The sequence below is a fragment of the Sprattus sprattus genome, assembly GCF_963457725.1.
Source record: "Sprattus sprattus genome assembly, chromosome: 11".
In the NCBI taxonomy this organism is placed as follows: Eukaryota; Metazoa; Chordata; class Actinopteri; order Clupeiformes; family Clupeidae; genus Sprattus; species Sprattus sprattus.
In genome coordinates this window covers 16,732,366-16,745,065 of record NC_137909.1, presented here as the reverse complement: position 1 = coordinate 16,745,065, position 12,700 = coordinate 16,732,366, and the positions used below count along the sequence as shown (strand labels likewise).

The 12,700-nt window shown below is 43.8% G+C and overlaps 1 protein-coding gene across 1 annotated transcript in view; it reads right to left on the bottom strand.

Moving 5' to 3' along the window:
• fbn2a (fibrillin 2a) overlaps nt 1–12,700 on the bottom strand; it is a gene marked incomplete at both ends in the record, with an annotated part of 77,968 nt that overhangs the window by 850 nt on the left and 64,418 nt on the right. The window contains 11 exons of the mRNA XM_080847181.1: nt 3,031–3,208; nt 4,496–4,727; nt 6,636–6,755; nt 8,474–8,602; nt 8,902–9,018; nt 9,625–9,747; nt 10,071–10,196; nt 10,689–10,895; nt 11,231–11,356; nt 11,623–11,754; nt 12,216–12,338. Coding sequence (XP_080703307.1) covers nt 3,031–3,208; nt 4,496–4,727; nt 6,636–6,755; nt 8,474–8,602; nt 8,902–9,018; nt 9,625–9,747; nt 10,071–10,196; nt 10,689–10,895; nt 11,231–11,356; nt 11,623–11,754; nt 12,216–12,338 — 1,613 coding nt within the window. The remainder of the gene's footprint in view (nt 1–3,030; nt 3,209–4,495; nt 4,728–6,635; nt 6,756–8,473; nt 8,603–8,901; nt 9,019–9,624; nt 9,748–10,070; nt 10,197–10,688; nt 10,896–11,230; nt 11,357–11,622; nt 11,755–12,215; nt 12,339–12,700) is intronic.

Genomic DNA, 12,700 nt, shown 5'->3' with positions numbered 1-12,700 from the left:
CGATACCACTGATTTAATAAGGACATCAGCAGATATGGCAGCCATTGACTTCCTCGTCACACAGTGTAAATGTACTCACTTACTGATCATTTACTGATGATGGCAACAATAAAGCCGCGGATCATCTGTTTTTAAAGATACATTTAAAAAAAGAAAATGTCTTAGGAGAGCAAAAAGAACACCCACAACATATCAAGATCACTGCTAACTAGGCGTGTAAAAAAGAACCGATACGTATCGATATCCGTTTTTAGCGTGTAAGATACGACTACGTCCCGTATCGGGTTTAAAATGTCATGAAACGGTCTTTGCCCGATTTAAAAGTTATGAATCGGTTCACAAGCGTTTGTCCCTCCGTTTTTTAAAACACTAATGACTCGCTGGCCTGTTGCATTTGATCTCAGTCAGAACAATGACAGCCTGTCATTGGCCAAAGCCCGCATAGCATAAACCAATCAGGCTGTATTCTCAGTATTAAGGCCAAGACCTAGCCTGACGATGTCATACTCATAATTCTAGTCAGAATATGAGTCTGATACTGCTCCATTGGGCTGTGACTATGGGGCGTGTTTTAAACGAAATGCCTCTTCGCTCAATTGGATATACCTAGAACCAGTCAGAGCAACGTACCGAACTTCCCAACCTCAAATTTTGTGGGCGGGGCTAAATTCTGTCTGGCATCCAGGCTAGCCAAGACCTGGAGAGAATGACAGATTACAATTCTCATTCAGTTAAATGGCCAACTCTATGCTAGCTACGCTATGCATTTCCAATGGCCAATGCTATGCTAGCTACCTCAGCCAAAGAAGATACATTGTTGTTAATTGCGTGTTTTTACAGAGATCCTCGGATTTAAATAATTATAAAATATCCCTTATCAGACGATTCACTCTCATCAGTTGCGTTTGTCCTCTGAAAAAAGCTTAAGGCTAGTATGCTTGGCCATGTTAGATCCTTCTCACTCAGTTTGCTCCTTGTTTATAACAGACGGTTTGCGCTTTATTTAAAATGCAGCATACGTGTTGTTTAATAACAGCAGTGCATGTTGCTTTATAGCCCTAAATATTAGGGTTATTCTCAAATTCCGATTGTGTTTGAGGGACATTTCATTTTTTTCCCGAACAACGGAAACGCTGCTGGGTTTACCGGTGCTTGCTTTGAAATGATTTTGATCAGTCTCTGAAGTTGCTTTCGCGTTGCCTTTGGAGTGTGCACACGTTGCAATAGCATGCCCTTATAAAGAGCTTGCGGGGGTTTCTGTATGCAAGTTCAGGTGCATGAGAAAGCGTGTTCAATATAGAACACATTTCCAGGCGTTCATGAATCCAGCGGAGATCTTTTCTGAGGTTGGTATGAAGATATTTATTGAAAAGACACTGAAGATACTGTTCGTGAATGAGGTCCATTGTTTCCTCACAACTTAGTGTTTTCAATAATTGAACTGCATCGCATCGAATTGCATCGCATCGAATCGTACTGAATGTTTTTTTATCAACGTGCTTCTTTTCTTGTATCGTATCGTGCCCATGTATCGAGATACAAATCAAATCGTTTTTGTCACGAGAGATTTACACCCCTACTGTTAACATTAACACTACTATTCAAAGCAGGTACGAACAATTATCCAGCGAACACATATATACACACATAAAGGAAAGTAATCAACACCCACTGCTAGGATTTTCGAAAAAAAACTCCAGGAACTGCATCCAGTCTAAAGCTAAAGCTAAACTGAACTAATGGGGATTAAGTCCCCCTTTGCTATGTGATTTGATAACCTGAAATTTTGCTACTTGGTGCCATCTTCTGGCCTTATATAGGAATACATTCTTACTGAACAAAACCAATTACGCTAATGGAATAACCTGCTCCTTTTTGGTTGAAAACATGCTGATGGTCCCTATCAACATTCAGAGAAAATTGCCCCATGATAAACATTGTCTCCATTGATACAAAACCGTATATATTTATTGCAAAAAAAAAACCCCTCTCCTGCAGGATTTGGCAACAATCTTTACAGGCCCTGTTTTACTCCTCACTGTGGTCTGTGCTGACATTTCCCCCAGTGTCAGCGCCTGACACACGAGACCAGGAGCACTACTGTTGACATTGAAACGTTACATTTCCATGTAATGTACAGTTGTTCTCTCTCTGTGATGTACAACTTTAACTTTAAGATGAAAGACTTCACCCCCTCTATTTAACATCATCCTCCCACTATGATCAAATTAACACGCTTTGCCAAATGGGACATGCTAGAAAACAGGTCCACCATGACGCTTAATGGATATGGAGTCACCAACTCATTCTCAGGTCAAGTTCCTGAAATAAAAGTCCCTAAACTTGATTCCACAGCAGTGCTAAATTGAGTTAACCTTGTTAGCCCCTAAACAGGTATTGAATGGGTTTGGTCTTGGCGGAAATTTCACAGGGACAGACTAAGATGGCAATCAAGTAATTAACCGATAACCTTGCTGCCTGCATGCTAAAAAGAGCTCAAATAGTAGAGCTATGGCTTGTCACTATAATCAGTTGGTGGTCTGTTTCAAGAGCTCTAGTTGTCGGACAATCACAGTGACCTTATCACATATTTTAGAGTACTAGTTGCTAACTAAATATTATCTTAACAGCATCCTGTAGTTTTGACAAAGTCTTATAAAGCTAACAGCAAGACAGCAGCTTATTTAAAAAAAAATTCTACTTACTATTTTTGTATATTTTATATATTGTTCTGTAGTACTTGTTCTGTTTTTATGTTAATTGTCTGCACCAATATGCCAAAACAAATTCCTTGTAGGCGTAAACTTACTTGCATTAAAAACGATTCTGATTCTGATTCAGTGCCAGTAACTGTCTATACACTAGTGTAGGTGTAGTAGCACCACAACCCAAGTCACAGAAAGAACCCTTCTGGATGTTGTTGTTATACTCCTGCCACAAAAACCACCACACTCACACGGTCTATTTGAGCAGTCGAAGGCAGAGCCCATGAATGAAGCAGTGCTCTAACGTTTCTCTGACAGCTCTCACCTCTGCTGCCAGGGTTCCATTGGCGTCCCGTCTCCTCCGCGTGCCCCTCTTGGAGTGGCCGTTGATCTTGCACTCGTAGCAGGCCTCAGGGGAGAGGGCGTTGTCCTCGTCCACTCGCTCTCCTCCCGCATGAGCCGTGTGCAGGCCTTTCCCAAAGCCAGTTCCAGACACACAGTGACTGCAACACACATTATGTCAAAATAATAATGTAAAATACTATTTTATATAATATAATTTATACTTATAAATTTAAAGTTAATAAAAAGTCAAGTATAAATATAATACAGTGCTCGGTGCAATATCTTCACACTGTCAAAATGTAAGTCTTTACATTTTCAGTGTGCTTTATTAGGATGACCATATTTGAGTTTGAGAAAAAGAGGACACTTCATCGCGGGGGAGGGGTCGTGGTAGAGTATAGCATACAGATGACCCCGCCCCCTCCCCCAGCGACAAGGTTTTGACATCTTTTCCACATGCAGATGTCATGTGCTGTTGTAAACAATGCCACTAGTCACTAGTGGCATTGTTTATAACAGCACATGACATCTGCATGTGGAAAAGATACTAGTTACTAGTGGAAGCGGCAAGGTGCTCAGTGTTGCCAGATTGGAAATGGTGAAATATCGTACCAAATGCTCAAAATGATCGTCTTTGGAGGATAACTATTGTGCATCTGGCAACACTGAGGGGGCAGTCGACCAATGACAGTTCTCTCTACAGTCAGAGCTCCCGCAAGAAGGTGGAACATAAGGGAGATACCCTTTCCGAAACTTGTAAGGGCGTAAAAACTAGAAAGATGTGAAAGACCCAGAGAAAACAAATATCCGCCTAGGCAAAATCCCGGACAATTTTGAAATCCCTGCCGGACGCATTTCTTAGGTCTCAAAAAGCGGACATGCCCTGGTAAAAGAGGAAGTCTGGTCACCCTAGCTTTATAGTGGTGTCACTAATTTTTCATAATTGAATAACAAAGCCTCTAATACCAAAATGGCTGCCAGTGACTGTGACCTCACTTAACCCTGTTACAGCTTCTATAAACTGCTCATTTGCAGTCAATAATTGTCTCACCATTGATTGTCAAAGAAATTCTGCAAGGTTGCAGTGTATTCATATTCTCAGTTATTTATTGGAATTCTATTTGGGGTGTCTGGTCTGTTTATCTTAGTTGTAAACCTTGGCCAATGTCTCACTATCCTGGTACTCCTCGAAGCCACCAAGTGTGTGTTAAATCCCCCTTTTCCTTTGACTAGTCTTCACGTTACTTTACGTAGGCCACCTAGAAATGAACCAGGAGCTGCTCGTTCACAAAACAGTGCCACTGACCTTCTGCACAGTAAAACTGCCAACAGATCCCTCAATAGCTTACTCCTTCCAAATGAACTTCTGCCATGTGTGTGTGTGTGTGTGTGTGTGTGTGTGTGTGTGTGTGTGTGTGTGGGCGCTGGGGTTCGTTTCTCCTCACCCTTGGCCCACTCTGAAGTAGCCCGGGGGGCATCCGCACAGGTAGCCCCCCTCGGTGTTGGAGCAGCCGTAGTTGCAGGGGTTCTTGCGCGTGGTGCACTCATTCAAGTCCTGGCAGCTGCTGCTGAACTGGTCGAAGTTGTAGCCCGAGGGGCAGGCACACTTGAAGCTGCCCAGCGTGTTGTAGCAGGACGCCGAGCCACAGCTGGTGGGGTTGGAGCACTCGTTCTCATCTGAGGAACGGCAGCGACAAACAAGAAAAGGGAAACAAACACCATTTTGGTTGGTTGATTGCAGGATTTAAGGAGAGTAGAGGTTTAGGTTATCACCTTCGCTGGGCTTTCTAATGCAAAACAACAGGCAACATGGGCCTCGTATGTCTTCTCCTGTGATAGTATTTTATTGTGATATTGTACAGTGTAAATATTCTTCATATTTGTGACATTTATTTTGGTTAAGTATTAATTAATTATAATATTAATAACAATATGTTATAATTTTGATTCTATGAATTTTATCTAGCACAGTTTAATGTTAACCTGTTCAAATGTAGTAACATTAGCAATTAGCAACAGCAGATAAGCATGTTTAAAAAACTAAAACAGGTAATTCACTATATGAGCATCTCAGTCTTTGCACCATGGAGTCGAGGTGTGTGTGTGTGTGGGGGGGGGGGGGGGGGGGGGGTGTCTTACTCTCAAAGGGGGGCCTGATATGAAAGGTTTGGCAACTACTAGTGTGTATGGTACTTTCTTGTGATGACACCGATCATGCACTAGGTGGCAGTATAGAGACAAGACTGAAGATCAGTTTTCCCTCTCTCTTTCTCTCTCTCTATCTCCCCCCCCCCCCCCCCCCCCCCTCACACACACAAACACACACACACACACACACACACACACACACGCTTAGACTGTGTGGTCTTTTATGGCAATGGACATACTTTGTAAAAACTGAGATTGACCATGACTGAAGTCATGACCTGTCAAATGAAATTCCCAATCAAACCCTTTGGACCACAAATCCTCTACCCGTTGGTCCACGCTGATAAACACGACTCTCTATAACGGCTTCCAATGGCCACATATTTCAGAAATAGAACTTTCCTGCACCATTCTGCCAGTTACCAAGAATGCTAGGCGTCATGACCAGCACCGTGTGATAGCGTATAGGGGGTGTTCAGTTTTACACAGCGCTCACACTGACTTTAGGTGGCAGAGTAGGCAGCACACATGAGAACCAACAGCTCACTGAGGTATGTGTGGCCAGACGCCCAGCATCATAAACCAGCCAGGGAGGTTTTAATTAGAGGACGCATTTCAAGCATCCAAACAAAACAACAATGGTGGCCTCCATGCAGGAGAAGTCTGGCCTGTGTGTGTGTGTGTGTGTGTGTGTGTGTGTGTGTGTGTGTGTGTGTGTGTGTGTGTGTGTGTGTGTGTGTGTGTGTGTGTGTGTGTGTGTGTGTGTGCGTGCGTGTGTGTGTGTGTTTGGCCGCCCGTGCATGAGGCCATTCACTGAAATGGATGTGTGCACTCAGTGCTCGGAGTTGTCTGATGACATCATTTCACTTCATTTGACTTGCGGTTTCACTGAAATCAGAGATAGCCCACCGGGAGGAAAGACTTCTGGTGCACGGAGAGGCACGCGCACACACACACATACACATACACAAACACACACATGCACACACAAATACACACAAGCGCGCACAAACACACACACACACACACACACACACGCGTGCACACACACACACACACACATGCGCGCACACACAGCATACAGCATACATCTTCAAAGAAATAATGTAGACAGAACCTCTTGTACTCAGTGAGATTCCTGTTTCATTTGTAAACATGAAAGTGTGTGAATTGCAGTTGCATGTAAACATGCAGTGCTCACACACACACATTGTGAGTGAAGTTGTTTCCAGATTCAGTGGTCCAATCTCAGTGGTCCAGACACTTGGATTTGCACAGAACGTGCACAATTTTGACAGCTCCAAATGCTGATTTACTCCAGCAAAGAGGTTAACATTGCAAAGCTTTATTTATCCCAGAGGCCGAACAAATCCTGGTCTCAGTAAACCCCTCGCAGAGAGTGTGTCATTGCTGCAGGTCTCCTCCGGTAACACTCACCCACACACTGATTCCACTGGTAGTGCTGTGTGTAGCCCTGGGGGCAGCTGCAGCGATAGCCTCCCAGCATGTTCTGGCAGCCATACTGGCACCTGTGGGTGCTCTTACACTCGTCCACATCTGGAGAGGAGAGAGAGAGGACGAGAGAGGGTGAGAGAGAGTGAGAGTGAGAGAGAGAGAGAGAGAGATGGAGGGGGGCAGAAAGAAGAGGGAGATGTGGGTTTGATACATGAAGTGAACCAGGCACCACATCTTTGATCTCAGGGGTTCATACAGCTCCAGCTCCTGTCTTTCACAAGGCATTATGGCCCTTGAAAGATCTAACCTGTTATCCATCAAGGCGTCTGCTGGAAACTATGTAGCTATAACATGGATACCACACTGCTCTTTTGGCACATGGAGTTTGCTTGTCACATACTGTTGGCTTGTTATTGGCAGTTTTTTGTGATTAGATTAACAACTGGATATTTTTTCAGTCTAAAAGCTTCTATAGAAAAGAAAAGGGACATTTTCCAACTAAAAGAAATGCATATTTTCCATTAAGTGCATACAGAAAGTAAAGTACAGAAACAGAAAGACATAGCGTGCACAATCATCTCTTGTCCTGAAGCGCTTTTACTAGCACAACTTAAAAGTAATATGGAACAAAATCCCACTTGGGGAACACATTCTGATTCAGGCATATTAAGGAAATAAAACTACTCTGCCTCAGCCAAATGAGTCCCTAAAATTTAAAACAAAAAAACCCTCCGTCACCGTGAACCTGCCCTGTTGGCTCTCAGACGCGGCTCTGGTCCGCTGGTACATCTGTTTCCAATCCCGTGCTCACGTGGCATACTTCAGCTGAAACAGTTTCAGGTATTTCCATCCAAAAAGACAAGAGTCCAAAAGACACACAAGGCCGTTTTTTTCCCCGGCAACTTCTGACAAACGCAAACCAGGTAAAAGCCACCATTAACTGATGTCAGAGGAACACCTGGGATTTCGGTCCTGACAGCTGATGCTGCGTTCAGTACTGACCCGCCCATATTTATAAACAAACGAGGAAAGCGTATCTTATCGGTATGAATCGAATGATTGTGTTTTGTGAAGAGGCTCAGGGTGGACATCATTTGTTGAAGCTGTGGTTTGGGTCATGCCAGCCATGTTGAGTTCAGTAGAACAATTCTTGGACTGTGCAGCAGCCTCTAAATGAACTGGTATGTGTGCGCTTGGCAGAGTCAACCCACATAAAGATGGAATCCAGACTGGATTATTGGGTTGTGCAAAAACAGGGTGAGAATTGAGGTGTTGAAAAAAAAAAAAAACTCACAGCTAGGATTTATATCAACACACCACACACACACACACACACACACACACACACACACACACACACACACACACACACACAAACTCATACCAAACACATGTGCCGACATATTTGCACATATGGGGAACCAAAGTTGAACAAAAGAGGAGGTGAACAGATCTAACAGTAAAGACACTCTGTCATCCACACGTCAAAGTAACATCCCCTCACCAAGAAACAACGTCCTTCCACAACAGCGTGAAAACACAAACAAGATTTATGATCCCAACACGCTACAGCTACAGAACCGCCCCAAAGCATGGTAAAAGCAAAACAATGCATTTGGGAATAAATAACGTATTGCCTTTCTTTCTCTCACTCTCTCTTTCTTTGTTTCTTTCCCTCTTTCTCTCTCTATCCTCTATGTATCTGTCTCTATCTATCTATCGATCAATCTATATCTCCCTTTCCATTCATTCATTCATCCATCCATCCATCCATCCATCCATCCATCCATCTGCTGATCCAATGGTGGACTGCAGCGCACCTTCGCAGTGCAGGCCAGTGGTGTCCAGGGAGTATCCGTGCTGGCAGTCGCAGTTGAAGCTGCCTGGGCTGTTCTGGCAGATGCCCTTGGTTCCGCAGAGGGAGGCTTCTCCCGCGCACTCATTTTGATCTGAGGAGCACAAACACACGCCTTGGGCTCAGCATAACAGGCCGCTTGGATGCTAAAGAGGTTGGATATTAGCATTATATAGCAAATGTGGAGTATAATGAAATGATGAGGAGAATTAATTAAAGGAGTATAACACCTTCAGACAAGTGTTGGTGTGTGTATACAGGTGTGTGAGTGTGTATAAGAGTAAGTATGTGTGTGTGTGTGTATGTGAGAGAGAGAGAGAAAAGTGAATGAGTGTGTGTGTGTGTGTGTGTGTGTGTGTGTGTGTGAGAGAGTGTGTGTGTGTGTGAACCCACCTATGCAGGCTGTGTGGTGCTGAGTAAAACCAGGAGGGCACTTGCAGGTGAAGCCACCGATGGTGTTGACACAGATGAACTGGCAGTTGTGCTTCTTGGTCTGACACTCATCTAGATCTGCATTGGGTAAGATAACCTTAAGTCATTAACAACAACAGGGAGAGAGAGAGAGAGAGAGAGAGAGAGAGAGAGAGAGAGAGAGAGAGAGAAAGAGAGAGAGAGAGAGACTACAGGAGCTACTGAAAGAGCATGTCCTCCAGCTCCAGACGTGATGTGTTCTCAGTAGATGAACATAGTAGGTGATATCCCAAAGGCCAATTTATGGCCCAGTTGACAAGTGTCGCTTAACAAACAATGATGTTAAAGAGACTTGTCACATACATCTCAAATTTTGAAAGGGTGCAGACTGCGATTGGATGAGAAGAGATTTGATTAATTTTGAATTGTTGTTTGCATCATGTAGTTAATGATTTTACCATCCTATGTAGCTAGCAGTGCCGGTTGTACAGTGCGTATTTGATAAAATGTTGACTCACATAACAGTCGGGGAGATATAATAGAATCACAAAGTTTAAAGATCCTGTCTTCCGTGGTCAACACGACTTGAACTAGTTAACTACTGTTAGTTAAGTTTCCATATAAATTACACATTCTGTTCTGAGCCAGTTTATCATCAGCGACTATACTATACATTCGCCGTAACAACTGTGAAAGCTTACATACCTTTACAGGTCCTGCCGTCCTCCTGCAGTGTGTAACCACGGGGACAGGAGCACACATAGCTGCCCTCCGTGTTCTTGCAGATAAAGTTGCACGGCTTGGGAGACATGCCACATTCATCCAGGTCTGAAATACAGTCACAAATCGTAGCTTACAGTTCCATTCGATACTGCTGATCAATCAATAATCAACAAGGTATCTATTCCTGTACAGTTACCGTCCAGACATACAGTAGCTTTGAAAAGTATCTGTATACCAGTTAATAAATCTGTATAGATGCATATGTGTTTGTTGTGTGTTTATGTCGATGTTTATGCCATTAGTATATTTGTGTATGTGGCCTTCTATATGTGTATGTGCATGTGCGTGTGCGTGTGCGTGTGCGTGTGCGTGTGTGTGTGTGTGTGTGTTTGTTTATAGTATTTCGGAGTGTGTATTCCAAGCCTTACCGACGCATGCTGTCCCACTGATAGAAGTGGTGTACCCAGGTTTGCAGTGGCACTTGTAGGAGCCCATGGTGTTGATGCACTTTCCGTTCCTACACACGTCTGGGATGAGTCTGCACTCGTCAATGTCTGCATGAGAGGAGGGAAACATCACACTGCTGTGTTACAGTGGGAATATGTACTTTTCCATCTGAAATGGTGTCTGTGAATAAAAAAATCATTCAGAAGATCTCTGGTCTGTTTTGACTGAGCGGTTGCCAGGTTGCGGGCTACTGAACAGCAGGAGGCCAACCAAAAGAAAACCTTGAGGTAAAAGCTCTACAAGGAAATGTGGACAACAAGCTCACTGCAAAACCACATTCCAGTAAAACTGCATTAAGCCATAGTTGAGGAATGCAAAGACAGCACTCTATAGTGGACTTATGGCAAAGATATATAAGGAGGATTAATCAAACCCACCTCTGACCACAACTACATTTTGCAACAACATGTAGTTACTAATATAAAAAAGTACACTGTACAAAGTATTCATATATGTATACGTATATGTAATATATAAATAATAAAGAATATGTATGTTTGTTATCTTATATAAAATGGGGAACAAAGGGCATCTCTGACCTCTGCCATCGGTGGCGTAGCCATGGCCGTGTGGGCACAGTTTCTTGTACTTGGCGGTGCCAGGCAGGGGGCAGAGTTCGCACTGGTTGCCCCAGCCGCGGCCCCCGTCACAGCAGCACTGAGACTTGGTAGAGGGGGTCCTGCTGCTGGATGACATCTGGCACATTGTCTGAAGCACCTCCGTGAAGCAGAAGCCCTCCCGGTAGTCTACACACACACACACACACACACACACACACACACACACACACACACACACACACACACACACACACACACACACACACACACATAAACATAACCAATGACACATGAAGAGACATCTTTGCATAAAATAAAATGACAGAACGTTTCACATAAAAAAAATCACAAAAAATGTATTATATTCTATTATATGTTAATGTATATGTATCATTATGTCAAAATACGGAAACAATCTACCCACAATTTAAAGAGATTCAAAACAAAACCTTTCCGGGGTGAAATATCAAAACCTTGTGGAAAAACGTTAGCTGCAGAAGTGCCTAAGAGGTGAAGCTCACCTAAGCACTGTGTGCGGGTGGAGTCTGGCTGGAAGCCTTCCCCGCACTCACACATGTAGCTGCCAATGGTGTTCACACAGCGCCCGTTCTCACAGATACCAGGCTTCGTGCGGCACTCATTCTCATCTGACAGAGAGGGGTGGAAGGAGAGAGAGGGAGAGCGAGACAGAGAGAGAAAGAGAAATGGACAGAGAGAGAATGAAAGGGATAGTTCCGTCAGTAAAATGACACACTGTTGAAAACTTCACATCAAATTCTTATACTGCCAGTGTGATCATTACTGTGACTTTGATTTAAATCACATTCTGTGTGTCACTGCACAGTGATGCCATGTGATTTTCACTCTCTTCTCAGTAAGAGAGGGTGAGCTGACAGCCACTCCTCCTGCTCACCTTGACACAGTTCATCGTCCAGGCGGCGCGTCATCCCTGGCGGGCAGATGCACATGAAGGTGCCGATGAGGTTCTTGCAGGCCATCCCCCGGGACTCACAGTCATGAAGGCCCTCAGAACACTCATCCAGGTCTGTGTGTGAGAGAGGGAGAGAAAGAGAGGGAAAGAAGGTAGAGATAGAGAGTAAAGGGAGAGAGATAGTCGAAAAGCAACAAAAAATATTTATTTCATCAGTAAAATGGCGTTGATGAGGACAGAAGATGCTAAATGCTTCCAACTACATGCTGGTTCAGAAAATATTATAGTGTGCAATACTTACTTACTTAACTAAACTAAATAAATACTTACTTAAAATAATTACTTTTTAAGTAAATGTATAAAATAAATGAAATTGTGAAATTCAACCTTTGAGTTTCTTTCTGTCTGTACAAAGGGTTTATATTATGACAGGTCTCGTCAGGAAATGGAGTATGTTTCAGTGTGTGAAGCCAGGTTGTGAGTCAGCTGGCAGGCTGTCTGATTGTACTGTCTGATGAGAGTCTAAGACTCCCTTAGTTGGTGCCTCGGAGGGCACAGACCCAGGCCTACTGTACCTTTGCACATCCTGCCGTCCTCCCGGAGTGTGTAGCCCGCTGGGCAGCTGCACTCGTAGCTGCCGAACGTGTTGATGCAGCGGAACGCACAGAGCAATGGGTTGTGCCCGCACTCGTTTATGTCTAATACACACACAAACACACACACACGCACACACGCACACACGCGCACACGCGCACACGCACACGCACACGCACACGCACACACACACACACACACACACACACACACACACACACACACACACACACACACACACACGCCATCAGGGTCAAAGGTCATGAGTTAAGGTACAGGGATGTGAGCTCAGTCAAATCATCCGAGGAGAACACTGAGGCAGAACTAAGTCTATTTCACTTCTTATAAACAGCAATCTGACACGACTGCACCTCATCGATTGGCTTAAAAATCAGAATGACGCATATCACACAGCAGAACAACAACAACAACAACAACAGAAAACTGAAGAGAATTATCTGTTTCT